Source organism: Salvelinus fontinalis, chromosome 26 (genome assembly GCF_029448725.1).
Source record: "Salvelinus fontinalis isolate EN_2023a chromosome 26, ASM2944872v1, whole genome shotgun sequence".
Taxonomy (NCBI): domain Eukaryota; kingdom Metazoa; phylum Chordata; class Actinopteri; order Salmoniformes; family Salmonidae; genus Salvelinus; species Salvelinus fontinalis.
Window position 1 is genome coordinate 37,065,392 of NC_074690.1, and position 19,917 is coordinate 37,085,308.

The following is a 19,917-nucleotide window of genomic DNA, read 5'->3' on the forward strand; positions in this document are numbered from 1 at the left end:
GGCCAAGTTAGCAGCCAACACTGATCTAATGTCATAAGTGCCCTCACCACAAACAAAAAAACGATTTACACACTATTTACAATCAGAGTATTTATAACACCCCCAGTCCTCCACACCAGATTGTGCTGCTGCAGCCAAGTCCCATAGCTTTCTCTTTCTGCTGTGATGCAGAGGGTAACAGCACAAGTAGTGCAGGTGACGGGAGATTTCTTGTGGCACAGAACACAACGACGCCTCCCTGTTGTGCTTTTTTTGAGGCACATTCAGGTCTGCAGTTATGTATTTTGGCCAGGCGAGGGTGGGTGTGGAGCCAGAGACAGCACTCCTTCTTGGTCCTTTCACAGCCTGGAGGTGTGATGGGTCATTGTCCTGTTGAAAAACTAATTATAGTCCCACTAAGCGCAAACCAGATGAGATGGCGTATCGCTGCAGAATGCTGTGGTAGCCATGCTGGTTAAGTGTGCCTTGAATTCTAAATAAATAACTGACAGTGTCACCAGCAAAGAACCCCCACACCATCACACCTCCTCCTCCATGCTTCACGGTGGGAAACACATGCAGAGATTCTCCGGTCACCTACTCTGCGTCTCACAAAGACACAGCGGTTGGAACCAAAAATGTCAAATTTGGACAAATTTCCACCGGTCTAATGTCCATTGCTCGTGTTTCTTGGCCCAAGCAAGTCTCTTCTTCTTATTGGTGTCCTTTAGTAGTGGTTTCTTTGCATCAATTCGACCATGAAGGGCTGAATCACGTAGTCTCCTCTGAACAGTTGATGTTGAGATGTGTCTGTTACTTGAACTCTGTGAAGCAGAGCTCCCGAGTGGTGCAGCAGTCTAAGACAATGCATCTCAGTGCTAGAGGTGTCACTACAGACACCCTGGTTCGATTCCAGGCTGTATCATAACCAGCTGTGATTGGGAGTCCCATAGGGCAGCGCACAATTGATCCAGCGTCTTCCAGGTTTCGCCAGTGTAGGTCGTTATTGTAAATAAGAATTTGTTCTTAACTGACTTCCCTAGTTAAATAAAATGTAAAGCATTTATTTGGGCTGCAATTCCTGAGGATGATAACTCTAATGAACCTATCCTCTACATCAGAGGTAACTCTGTGTCATCCTTTCCTGTGGAGGTCCTCATGAGAGCCAGTTTCATCATAGGGCTTGATGGTTTTTGCGACTGCACTTGTAGAAACTTTCAAAGTTCTTGAAATTTTCTGGATTGACTGACCTTCATGTCTTAAAGTAATGATGGACTGTCATTTCTCTTTGCTTATTTGAGCTGTTCTTGCCATAATATGGACTTGGTCTTATACCAAATAGGGGTATCTTCTGTATACCACCCCTACCTTGTCACAACACAACTGATTGGCTCAAACACATTAAGAAGGAAATAAATTCCACAAATTAACAAGGCACATCTGTTAATTGAAATGCATTCCAGGTGACTACCTCATGAAGCTGGTTGAGAGAATGCCAAGAGTGTTCAAAGCTGTCATCAAGGCAAAGGGTGGCTACTTTGAAGAATCAAAAACGGAAAAGATATTTTGATTTGTTTAACACTTTTTTGGTTGCTACATGATTCCAAATGTGATATTTCATAGTTTTGAAGTCTTCACTATTATTCTTGAATGAGAAGTTGACTGGTTCTGTATATATACAGTGCATTCGAAAAGTATTCAGACCCCTTGACTTTTCCCACATTTTGTTACGTTAAAGCCTTATTCTAAAATTTATTAAATTGTAGTCCCCCCCCACATCAATCTACAAACAATACCCATTCAATAACAAAGCAAAAACTGTTAGACAACCCTTGAATGAGTAGCTGTGTCCCCAAAATTTTGACTGGTACTGTTTTATGTTTTTTTTTTTCGTAGTCCCCACTTTGACTTCCTCTCTCCTGGTTTCTAGAAGTGCCAGTCAATCTCTACATTGACTGAACTCACAGAAACACCCAGAATCACAGTGGTTCCTTTGGGGGATTTTGGTAAAGTGTGACATTGGTAGAGATTGGAGGACTTGTTCAAAGGGGAATGGCCCAACAAATCTAGGGCAGGTGAGAATGAACACTTTACTGTCATTCTAACATTTTCTATAGAACATTACTACTCCTCACTGTATAAAGTTCAATTCTTATTCCTCCATAGCGGGCACAGTGAAGCTCGTGCAGAGCCCCAGATCAGACCAGAGTTCTTATTATACTGTAAGTCAGTTTCAACTCCATTAATGACAAGAGTGCTGCATCTGGTCTTAGCTCAGGGCTAAATCTGCATCGTGGCAGTGTTCTGTTGATTCTAGTCATCCTCTTGTTACCATTCCTTTCATATTAGTGTTGAACTTTACTAAACTGACTCCTCCTTTCCTTTCCTTCCTTCCCTCCATTCTCTTCCCTCGTAGATTCCTGTCAGCTCACACTGGACACCTGGACAGCCCACAGGGGCCTGAGTATGCCTGAGGAGAACAGGACGGTGACAGTGATGGTCAGGGACCACTCCTGTCCTGATTACCCAGAGAGGTTTGATCACTGGAGTGCTGTGCACTGAGGCTCTGTCAAGGCACTGCTACTGGGAGGCCGAGTAGAGGGGTAGTGGCATTAACATGGCTGTGGCGTACAAAGAGATGACCAGGAGAGGAGAGGGCAACAACTCCCACTTTGAACGCAATGAGTTTGTTCTGTTCCAGAAAATGTCTGGCACAATAATGTGGCCACTAGAATACCCACCTCAACCTCTAGGCACCGGAGAAGAAGGCTGACGTTTTACCTGTCCCCAACCGACAGTTTTTTTTGTTTGTTTATTTTCGTTGTTTGTAACTTATTTTTTTTACTTATTTTGTACATAATGTTGCCGCTATCGTCTCTTATGACCGAAAATAACGTCTATACATCAGGACTGCGATTACTCACCACAGACTGGCAGAATCCTTTTTTTCCTTTAACGAGTCTGACAAGCCCGATGCGAATGATATACTGCTTTCCTGGGAACAGGCCCAGAACCCCGTGATTTGCGTGAAGAGGAGGCAGAGAAAATGGGGCCAGAGGGCGGGCTGCCTTCTGAGAATTTGTAGGTGATCGAATAAACCCCCACTTCCTTCCATTCTGCTAGCAAACATGCGATCTTTGGAGAATAAAATCGATGACCTACGTGGAAGATTAAACTACCAACGGAACGTTCAAAACTGTAACATCTTATGGTTCACGGAGTCTTGGCTGAACGACGACACTATCAACATACAGCTGGCTGGTTATACACTGTAACGGCAGGATAGAACAGCGGCGTCTGGTAAGACAAGTGGTGGCGGACTCTGTATTTTTGTAAATAACAGCTGGTGCACAATATCTAATGATGTCTCGAGCTATTGCTCGCTTGAGGTAGAGTATCTCATGATAAGCTGTAGACCACACTATCTACCTACAGAGTTTTCATCTGTATTTTTCGTAGATGTTTACATACCACCACAGACTGAGGTTGGCACTAAGACAGCATTATATGAGCTTTATTCCACCATAACCAAACAAGCACACGTTCACCTAGAGGCGGCGCTCCTAGTAGCCAGGGACTTTAATGCAGGGAAACTTAAATCCGTTTTACCAAATTTCTATCAGCATGTTAAATGTGCAACCAGAGGGAAAACATCTCTGGACCACCTTTACTCCACACACAGAGACGCATACAAACCTCTCCCTCGCCCTCCACTTGGCAAATCTGACCATAATTCTATCCTCCTGATTCCTGCTTACAAGCAAAAATGTATGCAGGAAGCACCAGTGACTAGATCCATTAAAAAAGTGGTCAGATGAAGCAGATGCTAAGCTACAGGACTGTTTTACTAGCACAGACTGGAATATGTTCCGGGATTCCTCCGATGGCATTGAGGAGTACACCACATCAGTCATTGGCTTCATCAATAAGTGCATTGTTGACGTCGTCCCCATAGTGACCGTACGTACATACTCTAATCAGAAGCCATGGATTACAGGCAACATCCGCACTGAGCTAAAGGCTAGAGATGCCGCTTTCAAGGAGCAGAACTCTAACCCGGAAGCTTATAAGAAATCCCGCTATGCCCTCCGACGAAACATTAAACAGGCTAAGCGTCAATACAGGACTAAGACCGTACTACACCGGCTCTGATGCTCGTCGGATGTGGCAGGGCTTGCAAACCATTAATCCCTGTTCACTCATGACTGCACGGCCAGGCACGACTCCAACACCATCATTACGTTTGCCAATGACGCAACAGTGGTAGGCCAGATCACCGACAACGACGAGACAGTCTATAGGGAGGAGGTCAGAGACCTGGCCATGTGGTGCCAGGACAACAACCTCTCCCTCAACGTGATCAAGACAAAGGAGATGATTGTGGACTACTACTACTACTACAGAAAAGGAGGACAGAGCACACCCCCATTCTCATCAACAGGGCTGTTGTGGAGCAGGTTGAGAGCTTCAAGTTCATTGGTGTCCACATCACCAACAAACTAACATGGTCCAAGCACACCAAGACAGTCGTGAAGAGGGCACGACAAAACCTATTCCCCCTCAGGAGATTTGGCATGGGTCCTCAGATCCTCAAAAGGTTCTATAGTTGCACCATCGAGAGCTTCCTGACTGGTTGCATCACTGCCTGGTATGGCAATTGCTCGGCTTCCGACCGCAAGGTACTACAGAGGGTAGTGCGTACGGCCCAGTACATCACTGGGGCCAAGATTCCTGCTTTCCAGGGCCTCTATAACAGGCGGTGTCAGAGGAAGGCCCTAAAAATTGTCAAAGACTCCAGTCACCCTAGTCATAGACTGTTCTCTCTGCTACCGCACTGCAAGCGGTACTGGAGCACCAAGTCTAGGTCTAAGAGGCTTCTAAACAGCTTCTACCCCCCAAGCCATAAGACTCCTGAACATCTAATCAAATGGCTACCCAGACTACTTGCATTGCCCCCCTCTCCCTCTCTTTTACACCGCTGCTACTCTGTGTTGTTATCATCTATGCATAGTCACTTTAATAACTTTACCTACATGTACATGTTACCTCAACTAACCGGTGCCCCCGCACATTGACTCTGTACCGGTGCCCCCCTGTTATATAGTCTCTCTATTGTTATTTTGCTGCTGCTCTTTAATTACTTGTTACTTTTATTTCTTCTTCTTATCCGTATTTTTTTTTAACTGCATTGTTGGTTAGGGGCTTGTAAGTAAGCATTTCACCTGTTGTATTCGGTGCATGTAACTAATAAAATTTGATTTGATTTGGAGTCTGTGTTTCTACAGTGTCTCTGACCCTGGTCATTCACTCAGGCCATCTATCCTGGCTTTGAGTTTATTTGTTTCGGAGCCTGTATAGAGTTAATGTAGAGTTTAGTAATTTAGTTGCTGTCGAGTTTGTCATTTTGTATTTTTCTGGCAAAACAAGTACAATCATTGAAATACTAATTCTGTAAATACCTTCTTGATAGGTTGTGAAGTGAAAAGAAAAGTGTTTCCCCAGTCTCTACTCTTCATTTGTCGTCATCACATCCCCATTACACATGATCATGTTTTAGGTCTTCTTGACCCTATCCGACTCTCTATCCCCAAAGCCCACGGTCCTAAAAACAGATCTGCTATAGTTAGTGTCCTCTGAGGATATAGTTTTATAGCAACCTCCCTCAGGCTCTGGGTTAATGGCCTCACTGTTAGCCCAAAGGCTCTTTATGATAAGCCTGATATTAGCTGTTACCCCCAAGCATATGATGTTAGAAACACATCTGTTATCATTTGCAGAGGATGCTACTGCCCCCTTGTGGTGGTGGTTTTAGTTGAATGATGTTGGTTAGAAATGACTGCTCATATCAATGGCAATATCAATGACACTGATGATTTGTGTTTTATAGAACACATGTATTGTGGTATGTTGTTAGCAAAAGTGTCACATGTAACCTCAGTGGCAACAGCACAGCAGTGAAAGTCACAAGCCATAAAGAAATTGCAAAACGCCCAGTCTGTATAGACATGAACAAATGTCATACTGTCTCTCTCTCACACACGTGCACACACCCAGGGAGGTTCCTTATTCTTTGTTACAGAGTAACCTCAACCACGACTTCTGTAACTGCTAGTAGAACTAGGAATTTCTCAATTTTCACCGCAAAAAAAAATCAATACTGTTCTCTCTCCTCTCTCACTCGCTCTGGCTGTTTGTCCTGGACTCTCTGAAATGGCACAGGCAGAGGAACTCATCTACCAGGATTAATTCCTCTGTCCAGTCTGTCAGGATGTGCTGAGAGATCCAGTGGCTATCCCCTGTGGACACAGTTACTGCATAGTCTGTATTGAAGGCTGCTGGGACCAGGATAAACAGAGTGGAGGAAAATACCACTGCCCCCAGTGCAGAACTACTTTCTCCTAGAGACCTGAACTGGGTAGAAATACAATTTTAGCAGAGCTGGTTGACAAGATTAGGGTCTTGGGAGTCCAAGTTTCTCCTCCTGAAGATGTGGCGTGTGGTTTCTAAACTGGGAAGAAGCGGAAATGAGGCAAGTCCTGTCTGGTGTGTCTGGCTGCGTTTTGTGAGATTCACCTTTAGCTCCATTTGGAATCACCCACTCTAAACAAGCATGTAATGGTTGAGGCCACCGGGCAACAGCAGGATAAGATCTGCTCTCATCATGACAGACTACTGAAGATCTAGTGCCATACTGATCAGCAGGGTGTCTGTCTGCTGTGTTTTATGGATAAACACAGGGGCCACGATAGTCTCAGCTACAGCAGAGGACAGACCGACAGGTGGGGCTTGTCATAGCATTCACACACCCCATAGGGACCAGGGGATATGAGTGCTGTATTATTTTTCTTAGTTGCGCAACTTTGTAAAGGGGGCGTGTTCTCTAAGTGTGCGAAAGTAAATATTTGTCAACACCCTCCGATTATGATTCAACATTCATCCTCTATTTCTTCATCAGACCGGAGAAAGAGATACAGAGAGGCATTTCCATTGTCACGTCCTGACCATAGTTCTTATGTGTTTTGCTTGTTTAGTGTTGGTCAGGACGTGAGCTGGGTGGGAATTCTATGTTGTGTGTCTAGTTAGTCTGTTTCTGTGTCCAGCCTAATATGGTTCTCAATCAGAGACAGCAGTCAATCGTTGTCCCTGATTGAGAATCATATATAGGTGGCTTGTTTTGTGTTGGGGATTGTGGGTGGTTGTTTCCTGTCTCTGTATTCTGCACCTGATAGGACTGTTTCGGTTTGCCACATTTTGTTATTTTGTTCGTTGTAAGTGTTCACTGTTTTTGTTGAATTAAACATGTTGAGCACTGGTTACGCTGCGTGTTGGTCCGATCCCTGTTTCACCCCCTCTTCTAGTGAAGAGAGGGAAGGCTGCCGTTACATCCATACAGATGCAATGTCAGAGAACTGTTATCAAATGCATGGTCTTAACCCATAAGAGTTTAAGCTATATGGAATTGTTTTAAGAAAATCATACCAATGATAATTTTGCATTTTTACATGTATTTAACCCCTTATTGTTTTTACACTAAAATAGTGGGGAGGGGGTTCTACTAAGCTATATGGAATTGTTTTAAGGTCATACCAAGGATCATTTTGCTATTTGATTTAGAATTTTAAGACCCCTTGACGTATTCCAAAAATATATAAAAAAAAATATTTGATTAAATGTATTTGGCCTTACTGCTATTAGCCCATACAAATGCATTGAATAACAGATTCACTACATGGAACAACAGATAGTCCCCCCCCCCCCCCCCCCCCCCAAAAAAAAGATCTAAAGGAAGTTTGATCTGAAGTGTGTGTCCTATATCTGAGAGATAGAAGAAAGATCAGGGATTTTTTTTTTTAATACATGTATTTAACCCTTTATTTTTCTCAGTAAACAGTCTCCATATACTGTATACTTCCATGATTTTTTTGGACTGGTACTGAGAGATCTTCAGACGAGTCTTGCGAGCCCTGTCCTAGAACAAAACCTACATGTACGTGTTCGTGAGAGTCTCACCTTTGCATAGAGGGGTCATATTAGTGTGTAGCCAAAACCGTGTGTAGCCAAAACGCTACTGACGATTTTGTAAGAAGACCGATTTTCGGGATGTCTCATGGTCTGACAAACACCGCTCTAGCTCTGTCACCTTTCACCGCAGATGCGGAAGGGTCACATATGCAGATGTGGTGGATTGAGACGCATTTCAATGCAAAAAACCGGACATCTTTATCTTAAACTGACATATTTTCATGGTGATGTTTTTATTATGCTAATTAGATTTCCGCATGGGTGCAGACATCAATCCGTAGGGGGATTTATATGGTTACCAATAGACCTGAGAAAGAAGCATATGAGTTGAACAAAATCATTTACAACCATTGTGGAATTCCAACGTACATTTCTGTCTAAAATCTAGTGTTAATATTTTAACATGATAGTCACAGCTGTCCATATGTCTGTCCTTATGTCTATTTTTATTTTCAATAGAGGCAGTTGGAGAGAATTTGTGACCATTCCCAGGAGAAAATCCAAGGTAGAGAGAAGAAGGTTCAGGAGCTGAGGGAGGCTTTGGACTCTGTCCACTGAGCCACAATGTAGGGAGGAAGCTCTGTTCATCACAGAACGTTCTTGGCAAAAGCAATGGCTTAATCATCGCTGTGACCCCTCTCTGTGTCTCCCACCAGCACTCTGCACAGACAGCAGTGGAGGACATTGAGAGGATCTTTACAGTGAGGGTATCTGATTCGCTCCTTAGAGGTGCTGTGAGGTGAGAGAGCTGATCAGAGTCCAGGAGGAGACTGGAGTAGGAGGTGACTTCGCTGAGGAAGAAAGACTGAGCTGGAGAAGCTTTTACACACACAGGATCACATCAGATTCCTCCAGGTATTATCAAGTATATTTGATCATAAAACTATATGGTTTTCGATCTGGATTTCTAATTTGCATCATTTTGTATCCTTCGCTCACTGTTCCCTCTCTAGATATGCCCATTCCTACCCCCCCCCCCCTCTATCCAGCGTCCCGATGGGTCAGACCTGTTTTGGAGCGTTGTCAAAAGCTACCTCTGAACTAACAGAGAGACTGGAAGACGTCTGGAAAGAGAATTGGTTACAGATTCTTAGAGCAGGTCTGACACTGATATGTAAAATATTCAACACCAGCACTTAAATAGAGCTTCATTACCTGCCACCTGGCGGTGGTATATGACCTATTTTATCACACTGACAAAAATGTGTATTGCCCTTCAATCGTTTTATAAAATGAATTAGTGCATAATTGTTGATAGCCGTTTGTTGTTATTCATTGAACATTTCCCATATGCAGTCAATACAGTGGAGATTGTCCACACACCAGAGCCCCAATTCTTACAATGTATCTGTCCTCTCAGAGCAATACTTCAAAACTGTATCTAAAATCAAAAATCTCTTTCATTCAATTGGGTCCCAATTTCTTTCTTTATGGTCACCAGCACGCATTGTTGCTAAAGTATACAGTCGTGACCAAAAGTTTTGAGAATGACATAAATATTAATTTTCACAAAGTTTGCTGCTTCAGTGTCTTTAGATATTTTTGTCAGATGTTACTACGGAATACTGAAGTATAATTACAAGCATTTCATGAGTGTCAAATGCTTTTGTTGACAATTACATGAAGTTGATGCAAAGAGTCAATATTTGCAGTGTTGACCCTTCTTTTTCAAGACCTCTGCAATCCGCCCTGCCATGTTGTCAATTAACTTCTGGGCCACATCCTGACTGATGGCAGCCCATTCTTGCATAATCAATGCTTGGAGTTTGTCAGAATTAGTGGGTTTTTGTTTGTCCACCCGCCTCTTGAGGATTGACCACAACTTCTCAATGGGATTAAGTTCTGGGGAGTTTCCTGGCCATGGCCCCAAAATATTGATGTTTTGTTCCCCGAGCCACTTAGTTATCACTTTTGCCTAATGGCAAGGTGCTCCATCATGCTGGAAAAGGCCATGTTCGTCACCACACTGTTTCTGGATGGTTGGGAGAAGTTGCTCTCGGAGGATGTTGGTACCATTCTTTATTCACGGCTGTGTTCTTAGGCAAAATTGTGAGTGAGCCCACTCCCTTGGCTGAGAAGCAACCCCACACATGAATGGTCTCAGGATGATTTACTGTTGGAATGACACAGGACTGATGGTAGCGCTCACCTTGTCTTCTCTGGACAAGCTTTTTTTCCGGATGCCCCAAACAATCGGAAGGGGATTCATCAGAGAAAATGACTTTACCCCAGTCCTCAGCAGTCCGATCCCTGTACCTTTTGCAGAATATCAGTTTGTCCCTGATGTTTCTCCTGGAGAGAAGTGGCTTCTTTGCTGCCCTTCTTCACACCAGGCCATCCTCCAAAAGTCTTCACCTCACTGTGCGTGCAGATGCACTCACACCTGCCTGCAGCCATTCCTGAGCAAGTTCTGTACTGGTGGTGCCCCGATCCCGCAGCTGAATCAACTTTAGGAGACGGTCCTGGCGCTTGCTGGACTTTCTTGGGCGCCCTGAAGCCTTCTTCACAACAATTGAACCGCTCTCCTTGAAGTTCTTGATGATCCGATAAACGGTTGTTTTAGGTGCTGTCTTACTGGCAGCAGGCAGGTGTGAGTGCAAAGCAATGATGACGGCACGTGTTTCCTTGCAGGTAACCATGGTTGGTAGAGGAAGAACAATGATTCCAACCACCACCCTCCTTTTGAAGCTTCCAGTCTGTTATTCGAACTCAATCAGCATGACAGAGTGATCTCCAGCCTTGTCCTCGTCAACACTCACACCTGTGTTAACGAGAGAATCACTGACATGATGTCAGCTGGTCCTTTTGTGGCAGGGCTGAAATGCAGTGGAAATATTTGGGGGGGATTCAGTTCATTTGCATGGCAAAGACGGACTTTGCAATTAATTGCAGTTCATCTGATCATTCTTCATAACATTCTGGAGTATATGCAAATTTCCATCATACAAACTGAGGCAGCAGACTTTGTGAAAATGTATTTTTGTGTCATTATCAAAACTTTTGGCCACGACTGTACATTTATGTTATCGCACAAGGTAAGGTCTATTCTACACCAATCACACATCCTAATTATCTCTGCTCTGTTTTCTCCCTCTCCTCTCTCTCCACAGATTCCTGTCAGCTCACACTAAACCCAAACACAGGTTTCTACAACCTCCACCTGACTGAGGGAGACCAGGAAGTGACAATGAAGGGACCCAAACTGTGCCTCAACCATCCAGAGAGGTTCCACCTTCTCCAGGTGCTGTGTAAGAAGGGTCTGTCTGGGGCCCACTTTTACTGGGAGGTAGAGTGGAGAGGGAAGAGGTCCTACATAGCAGTTTCTTACAACAACATCAGCAGGATGGGCTTTGGTCCAGAAGCCCAATTTGGCCTCAATGAGAAGTACTGGGGTTTACTTTGCACCAAAGAAGCCTGTAGTTTCCTACATAACAACATAGAGACTAAACTACCTGCCCCTGGCCCTGATTCCTGTATGGTAGGGGTGTCCCTGGATCACAGGGCTGCAGATCTGTCCTTCTACAGCGTCTCTGAAACATTTACCCTCCTCCATACTGTCCAGACTGTATTCACTCGGGCCACTCAACCAAGGGGCTTTGGACAGAGCTAAATTTATTCAGCTCCAGTGATAACAGATATTAGACCCATAACAGACATTTACTTGTATAATTTATATATTGAAAACAGGTTAAAAACATTAGTCTCCCTTATATAAACTGTAACAGTTACCTTCGATCGTACTTACAACTGTGCCCTTTTATTTAATCCCCATTCAGCATTGCCATATTTGAGCAACACATCAGAAACCAAGTGCATAGGAAAAGGTGTGATATGGTATCAATAATGCACTTCATTCTATAAAAAGAGAACAAGACAGGACAGTACTGAGCTTGTCATCCCGGTTGGCTGTCCATCTGTGAACCCGACTGAAACGATCTGATGTCTTCTCCTATGAACTCATTCACTGCGGACACAAAAGACACAGCAACCAGTCAGACATGTATATATGAATTCATGCTGTATACTGTATCAATACATCTATACAAACAAACATGGTACAAATGTATTGTTACTCTTGTAACGGTGGAGATCAACACAACTGAGAACCTCGCACATGCAAACTTCTCACCTTCCTCTAATGTAATGTGGTGAAAGGATGATGAGCTGGCAAATTCCAGGGGGCTCTCCTGCATTTTAGGTCCAGCCTGAGCAGGTCCCCTGCCCTGGTGGTCCCATGCCTCATAGTGGGAGTACGGTGGTGGGTAGAAGTCCTGATACGGGCTAGGGTTGGAAGGAGGCGAGGGGCAGACCTCATGAGGGTAGGGGTAGTGGGGGTAGGGAGAGGTAGTCATGGGGGGACGAGGGGAGGAGGAGATGGGGCTGCTGGAGGGGAAGGGACTCAGAGAGGAGGAGTGGGAGGGAGAGGGGGAAGAGGACAGGTATGGGGAGTCCAGCCAAGGGGAGGGGGAGGGAGGCTGGGGGACTCTGGGGTAAAAGGGAGGCAGTAGCTCAGTGAAGCCCAGCTCCAAGTTCTCAAAGCTGGGGTTTCTCTCCGACAGAGAACCTCTGCTCTCCTCCACCGCTTCCGGCTTGTGGCAGTACTCCTGGTAGCTCTGGCCGGGGTAGGGGGGAGAGCAGGCTGAAGGGTAGGGGGGAAGGTGGAAGGCCAGTCCTCCCTCCTCAAGCATGGGATCATTCCCCCGGTGCACACCGCTGTCCACCCTGCTGGGCCTCCTCATGGAGCAGAGTGTCACCCCCTCCAGGGGCAAGGCAGAGGGATGCGACAGCAGAGGGTCCTCCTCTTTAAACATGACTGAGGGTGAAAAATAAGTGGTAATACGTAGTCTGGTCCCTGACCACGTAGATAAATACCATGGAGATTAATTGTTCAAAATGAACCAAAAACAACAAAGATAGTTCCAGTCTCAGTGGAGAGGCTGATGGATGAAGTGAAGGGAGACTCACCCGGCAGGTACTTGAAACAGTGAGTGCTGCTCCTTTTCCTCTTCCCGTTGGAGACGTAAAGGCACACAGATACTGGGCGGCTCACTGAGAGGTCGCTATAGGCTGGAACTCGCACACACAGCAAGCACTGGGAGAGGACAACATGAACAATGTACATTACAATTCTCGTACATGTGCATGAACACTTATGCTTGCACACTCAAACACACATACACCCAGGAACATAGTATTTTACCTCACTACTGTTGTCACGGTCAACATGTGCCTCCTCTTCCCACTGTAGCTTTCCATCTGGTAAATAAGGATATCAATTATACCTTATTTCATGGACGGTGCACATTAAACATTGAAGATTTGTATACAATAACGCTTAAACACACACACTTACACACACACGTCATTACCTGTCCCTCTTTCCATAAAAAGCACTCTGGACATGGGCAGGAAGTTAGACCCACCCAACAGTAGCTCCTCCCCTCCTTCCACAGAGCAGGATGTAAGACTGACCGACTCCACCACTGGCAGCTCCTGGGCAGAGCGCTGGGCTGAGGAGAGCGATTGAGAGGAGAGAGAGAGAGAGACACAGAGAGAGAGAGAGAGAAGACAGATGATTCGCTAGGATATTGATAAATATGATACCTTATCAAAATACAAACTCAAAGAAAGTGTCAGGACAGGGAGAGTTGACTGTGATTGTTGGCTGGCTACTCACAGCACTCTATAGGAAGGGAGGCGACCTGCAGGGCCAGCACCCGTCCAGGCGGGGCCACGGGAGGGGCCAGGGGGAGGTGGGTACGGAACACTAGGCGCACACGCGTGTTCTTCCTCCCTACGTCCGTCTCTCCTTTCCTCAGCTCGATGTCCGAGTTCCTCAGCTTCAGAATGCCAGCACAGTCAATGCTGAGAGACAGAAAGGCTGTTTTATTCACCACATAGACACACACTCACACCGTACAATACCATGTACACACGTACTTAGTACACACACACATACTTATACAGGAAAGCTATTCTTTCTGCCTACTCTGTCACTCCATACAAACCTTTTGTGTGCATTCTCTTTATTTCTCTGTTAGTTACTCACAGCGCAGTCATGTTGGTATCTGGGTTGAGGGGGATGTCCAGTATTTTGGTGCCAGCTTGGACGCTCTCCTGACTGGCAGTGCCCACCATCTTTCCTGTCACCCTGAGGATCAGAAGAAACGCTTTAACAATAAAAACAAAAACACACCAAAACACTGAGGCAGCACATACAATCACAGATTCACTGTAGTATTGTTGCCTACCTGTGAATCTGATAGAAAGGGTGAGGCCGGATGGACCTGTCATCAGCTGTTCCCACAAACACCTGCAATGAGAGCGGCTGTCTCTCTGTGTACCCAGTCAGCTGGGAGAGACAGAAAAGAGACGGAGGGAAGGGAGTTATTGTTTAGATCTATACTGAGGGTACAAAACATTAAGAACACCTTGCTAATATTGAGTTGCAACCCCCCTTTTGTCCTCAGAACAGCCTCAGTTCGTTGGGGCATGGACTACAAGGTGTCGAAAGCGTTCCACAGTGATGCTGGCCCATGTTGACTCCAATGCTTCCCACAGTTGTGTTAAGTTGTCTGGATGTCCTTTGGGTGGTGGACCATTGTTGATTCACACGGCAAACTGTTGAGCGTGGAAAAACCCAGGAGCGTTGTAGTTCTTGACACAAACCGGTGTGGCTGGCACCTACTAACACACCCCGTTCAAAGGCACTTAAATATTTTTGTCTTGCCCGTTCACCCTCTGAATGGCACGCATACACAATCCATGTCACGACTGTCTCAAGGCTTAAAAATCCTTCTTTAACCTGTCTCCTCCCCTTCATCTACACTGATTGAAGTGGATTTAACAAGTGACATCAATAAGGGATCACAGCTTTCACTTGGATTCACCTGGTCAGTCTATGTCATGGAAAGAGCAGATGTCCTTAATGTTTTGTACACTCAGTGCATATGTGTTAGCTTGGGATTGAAACCATAATCTATTTAATTTACTTATTTATTATACCTTAACAACCGGATGTCCCCCTGGTGATGCCTTGACGGCTCCTCTGCTTCCCTCCGTCTCGTAGTGGGCTCGGTGGTGTGGGCGGGGCTGCACCTCGATACGCAGTTCATATTGGTCAAACTGAGTTGGCAGAGGCCAATCAAGTGGTGGCAGAGCATTGGATCTGTAAGAACAATGGACCAGTCAGATGTGTGGGCGGGGCTGAGGGGAACATCCTGGCCACCCAAAGAATAATAATGGCAAGTCAACACACTATTGAGGGATACTGTATAAACACATTGTGTAACCTGAACAAAGGGCTGTGGGTGCTGGCTCTGGTCCTCCCCCAGCCCAGAGCAGGGGGCACAGACAGGTAGTCCATGCCCATGGAGGGGACCTCTCTCTGCTGCAGCGGCTCTGGGAGTGGGCAGTGGGAGCTATGGGCTGGAGCCTGACCTTGCTCCACCTCCCTGGGGGAAACCTGGAGGACACAAACCAGGGACTTCTGGTTGAGCATGAAAACAAACTATGGAACTTAAGATCTACAAACCACCAGCTGACCTGCTCCAGTGATGTCTTCCTGGTCTTCTGTGGGATGCTCAGCTCAAAGCTGCTGTTGGGACCCTGTGACTGAGAGGTGGAGTCTCCTTCCTCCTGGTTACAAGAGTGTTCGTCAGAGTAGCTGCTCCTGCGGGAGGTGCAGGGGGAGGCCAGGGGGGAGTTCCTGCGCTTCTTACCCCCCGGGGAGGTTGGCCGGGAGGAGGGAGACAGGCAGAAATGGGAAGTGGCCTCATTGAGATCCTCCTCCTCTACTAGCAGCGAATCGCAGCTGGACGCAGGACTGAGCCAGCCGCGAGAAGAGGGGCTGGAGGCAGGGCTTGGGCTCAGGGACCCAGTGCCGGTGCCGCCGTCGCGGTAGCAGAATGGGTCCAGTAGGGGGAGGTAGAGGCGCTCCCTCTCCCAGCCACCTCCTGTGTCCCAGTAGTTACTTCCTGCTGGGGCAGTGTCATCCTCTGGAGAGATAGTGGTGATCTGGATGCTAGGGCACTCCAACACACGGGACTCTGAGACCTGGGAGAGAGAGAGAGAGATGGAGAAATACAGACAGACATAAGTCAGAACATTAACCCAGTGAGTCCCACTGCAACGCCGGCGCGATTTGGACTTCTAACAATGTGTGTTTGCGCTACAGACTTCTTGTACCAATGAATTTGTCTATTTCTTCTGCATCTGTTGGTAACAACCATTAGTCTGTGTGATTAACCGGGGCTAAGCTAGAGCGGTGTTTGTGAGACAAGGGCAGATCCCCGAAGCGGTCCCGGGGACGGGTCTTTTTACAGAAACGTCTGTAGAGTCCGAATTTGTTTGAGCTACAAACTATTAAACCTGTATATGAAAAGCTGAGAGTCTCAGAAACACGGACACTGTTTGCCCTATGACACTCACAAGCTACACAAGAGTCGTTAGAAGGTACAGGGTTCTTCTACATAGAAGATCGTAGCACATCTAAGGACATAGCGTCCAAAATACCGTAAAAAGCTCACATAGTTGCCGTCACAAACTCCACACGGTTGTCACTGACTAGTTGGATATTCATTTCCCACTGAGCAAATCATTTCTGTACTTACAGCATTATTTTTGTCCGTTTTTTTTTGTGCTTTGCTTTGGACCTTATTTTTGTTGACATTTGAATGTGACAGTTTATGTCAAATGGTTTTGTGTTCTACTTGTAGCCCTTGTTGTCCTTAGAATGAAATGGTAAAACGCCTCATTGTGAGGCTAAATATAAGGGCTGGACATGCAGATAAATGAAAGTCATATAAATGAAAAGCTGATTTTTGCTGGGGACTCGGGACTGATAGGGTTAACAATAGAGACATGTACAGTAGGGACCATACTGCAAGGACAGGTATGGCTTCCAGCATCTCTGGCCCACTCTTACTGACCAGGAGAGTAACTGGCCCATCTCTGACCACTCACTTGTACAGATCGCGCTGGAAGACTCTCGTAAGTCCCGCTGAACTCCCTCACCAAGGCACGTCTGGGGGGCGGGGAATGCATCCCAGCCCTTTGACTGGCTGAAGAAGACGGTGGGGTTGTGATGCTGATTGGCTGGCCTACATGAGTGGCAGCCAGGTGGCTGTCTGTGACCAAACAGAAAATGTGGGAAAGGTGTCAGGAGTCTCTCAGTTACAGTTGACATGGTAAGCTGTATCCTACTGAGTTCACTGTTAAGAGAGTACAGAGCCAGAATACATTCACGTTGAAGAGTAAAACTACTACTATAAAGAGTATCCCCTAACTCTCAAGAATGGTAATAAAATAGGTAAGGAAATGTCCCTTACTGATGTTTTAACTGCACATTACACTAAACAGTTCCCTGCTGTGGTGTGGTGGTGCAGTAGACTGTACCAGAGAGTTGGGGTCATTGTAAAGCACCGTGTCCACTACTGTCCAGTGTCCATTATGGATCATTGGTCAGCCTAGTGCAGCAGTTAAGAGGTACAGTCCACACCGTGGTAACTCCTCTTGTAGTAAGTTTAAGGCTAGGGTGTGGTATTACTATTTTATGCCAGCGTGGGCGACAAAGAGATGCGTGGGTGGGTGAGAGGGGTATGTATGAAAGCAGAAAGGGGGGAAGAAGAAAGGGGGTGAAGGAGAGCGAGAGAGAAAGTAAAGGAGGGAGAACGGAGGGAGGTGTGGTGCATGCTCAGTAAACAGAGATTGAGGTTTCAATCCAGATGGCAGCTGTTAACTTCACTCACACGCACAGCTGATTAGAACCACATTGAGTTCTGCCCTTACACACACACACACACACACACACACACACACACACACACACACACACACACACACACACACACACACACACACACACACACACACACAACATACAGGCAAGCACAAGCATGCAATACACAGCACGCAAACTCCATACACATGAACACACATCCCCCACACACAGACTAGCACACACTAGGCCTACATCCAGACACATAACTTATCTATATCCAGGTAGAGATAGAGAGAGAGAGAGAGAGAGAGAGAGAGAGAGAGAGAAAGAGAGAGAGATCAGTAGGCCTCATACTTTTACCAATGATGAACATACTCAGATCAAGTCAAACTAAATAATTCTCATGACATACACTACACAGAGACAAATCACTACAATGTGGATTAGGCGTCAACATTCGGAACCATTGACCATCTTCTTTTTCCCTATCTGTCATTCTCTCTCTGTCAATCTCTCTCTCACTGTCACACACATTCACACACACTATCCAAGAAAGTGTTCTAACCAGTATTGCTCGACGTTGGGAGTGACAGGGAGCTATCTGTCCTCTCCCCTGCGATGGTGTGCTCCTGGTCCGCGTTGCGCAGCGGGGATGGGCCCCGGAGTTGGCTCGGCGGGTCCTCCTCAAAAACCAACTTGAACTCGAACTCCCCCTCCTCCCAGCCCGAACCCGGCGCGGCCCCCATCCCCTCAGCACGCGGAATAAATCAGAGAGACTGATGAAGAGAACACCCTGGCTGAAAAGATTGAGATCTACCTAAGTGTGATCCAATAATAATAATACTTTCCTTGGTCCTTTAAAAAAAAAAACTTCGACGTTTTCAAAATTGTATACGTTCAAGGGTAGGTCCAACATTCGTTCTTGTCATCCAGATTGTGGTCGTTCTTGCTCAGAAACTCTCTCTGTAACTTTTTATAATGTCTTCCGCCGATAAGACATCTTTTTGGACCACCGCTTCATCTATTTCATTCGAAGTTTTGGAGAAGACAAATTTTATGCGTAGGCTAGCCTATATCGTTGAGTTCTTCGAAATTCGTAAACGATCGGACCGTTATCTATCTATTCCATCAGAGGCTATCAGTGTTTCATTCTATTGCTCTCTCGCCATCCTTTCTTCTATTCGACCAGAAAAAAAGTGTATCAAATATTTTTGTAGTACTTTACCCTTAATTGCCTTTGGGTGGGTTTCTCACCACAGTTGGACCGTTACTGGAATTCCATAGGACATTTGGGTTGTCAGTCAAGGAGACCCCCTCCCCTCTCCCCCTGCCTATATCCATGAGCTGAGGAGGTTTGGTTACTTTGAGATTTTTACCAAGTTCTTATAAATAATTAATCAGTTATGTAGCATATACTGTAGATTATTGCATACATTTCCTCTGACAGTTTGACATCACATCCTTTTATTTCCAGACGTTTTCTGCTTTCCCTCCCTCCCCCATCACCAAACTTTTTAAATGGCATCAACTCGAGTGTAATAAAAGTAATGAAGTGACCCTCTTGAGCCAGATGTTTGGCTGGTGGGCTGTTCCTCCCTGCTGTGGCCTCACTGAATGTCCCAGTGCTCTCTGTCACAAGAAGGACAATGATGCTTCGCTGTCACTCAGAGAGCATGAGGAGGCCAGGCTATTTCCTGTGGTGTTTTACATGACAGCCCCCACCTCTCTTCTGTTTTCTTCCCTTTCTCCTCCCATTACCCCTCTCCCCCTTTCTCTTTTCCCTCCTCCGTGTCCCTCCTCCAGCTCTCCCAGGCTCACCCCCTCCCTCTCTTCCTCCCTTCCTCGCCTTGCCTTGCAAGATCTGTTTCTGATTATCCTCTGTAGTCTGTCTGCACTCTGTCTGAGACGGGAGACGAAAAGCTTAAATAAACATGCTCCCTCCCTCTCTTTCTCTAGCCCCCCCTTCTCTCCATCGCTCACCCCTCCTCCAGTTCTCACAATCATTATGCTATACAGGAGTTGGAGGCTTTTTTTGTGTCTCACTTTCTATACTTCATACTCTTGGGGATGTGGGTACCGGTATCTTTTATCCAAATTAAGATAGTTACATTTGGTGAACGTTATTGCACAATCAAGATTGAGGGTTGCCTAAAGACTACTTATTATTTAGGATCATAGTTTAAATTATGGGCGAT

At 45.8% G+C, this 19,917-nt stretch overlaps 1 protein-coding gene across 1 annotated transcript; it reads right to left on the bottom strand.

Moving 5' to 3' along the window:
* Window positions 1-11,592: 11,592 nt before the first annotated feature.
* On the bottom strand, window positions 11,593-18,989 carry LOC129824240 (nuclear factor of activated T-cells, cytoplasmic 4-like). Its single transcript, XM_055883717.1, has 13 exons — window positions 18,288-18,989; window positions 16,966-17,129; window positions 15,547-16,056; window positions 15,294-15,466; window positions 15,007-15,169; window positions 14,253-14,353; window positions 14,051-14,152; window positions 13,679-13,866; window positions 13,371-13,511; window positions 13,202-13,257; window positions 12,967-13,093; window positions 12,131-12,814; window positions 11,593-11,965 (listed from the first exon to the last, which is right to left on the bottom strand). Exons 1-13 carry the CDS (start codon window positions 18,466-18,468, stop codon window positions 11,895-11,897), a joined length of 2,661 nt encoding a protein of 886 aa, XP_055739692.1. The 5' UTR covers window positions 18,469-18,989; the 3' UTR covers window positions 11,593-11,894.
* Between the last annotated feature and the right edge of the window lie 928 nt (window positions 18,990-19,917).

Bases quoted from the DNA above. Each gene is read 5' to 3' on its own strand.
- LOC129824240 (XM_055883717.1), bottom strand. From the start codon at position 18,468: ATGGGGGCCGCGCCGGGTTCGGGCTGGGAGGAGGGGGAGTTCGAGTTC. The intron at 15,170-15,293 runs GTTACACAATGT...TTGTTCTTACAG, and splicing joins ACCCACAGCCCTTTGTTCAG to ATCCAATGCTCTGCCACCAC. The intron at 14,354-15,006 runs GTATAATAAATA...TGTCTCTCCCAG, and splicing joins GGGGACATCCGGTTGTTAAG to CTGACTGGGTACACAGAGAG.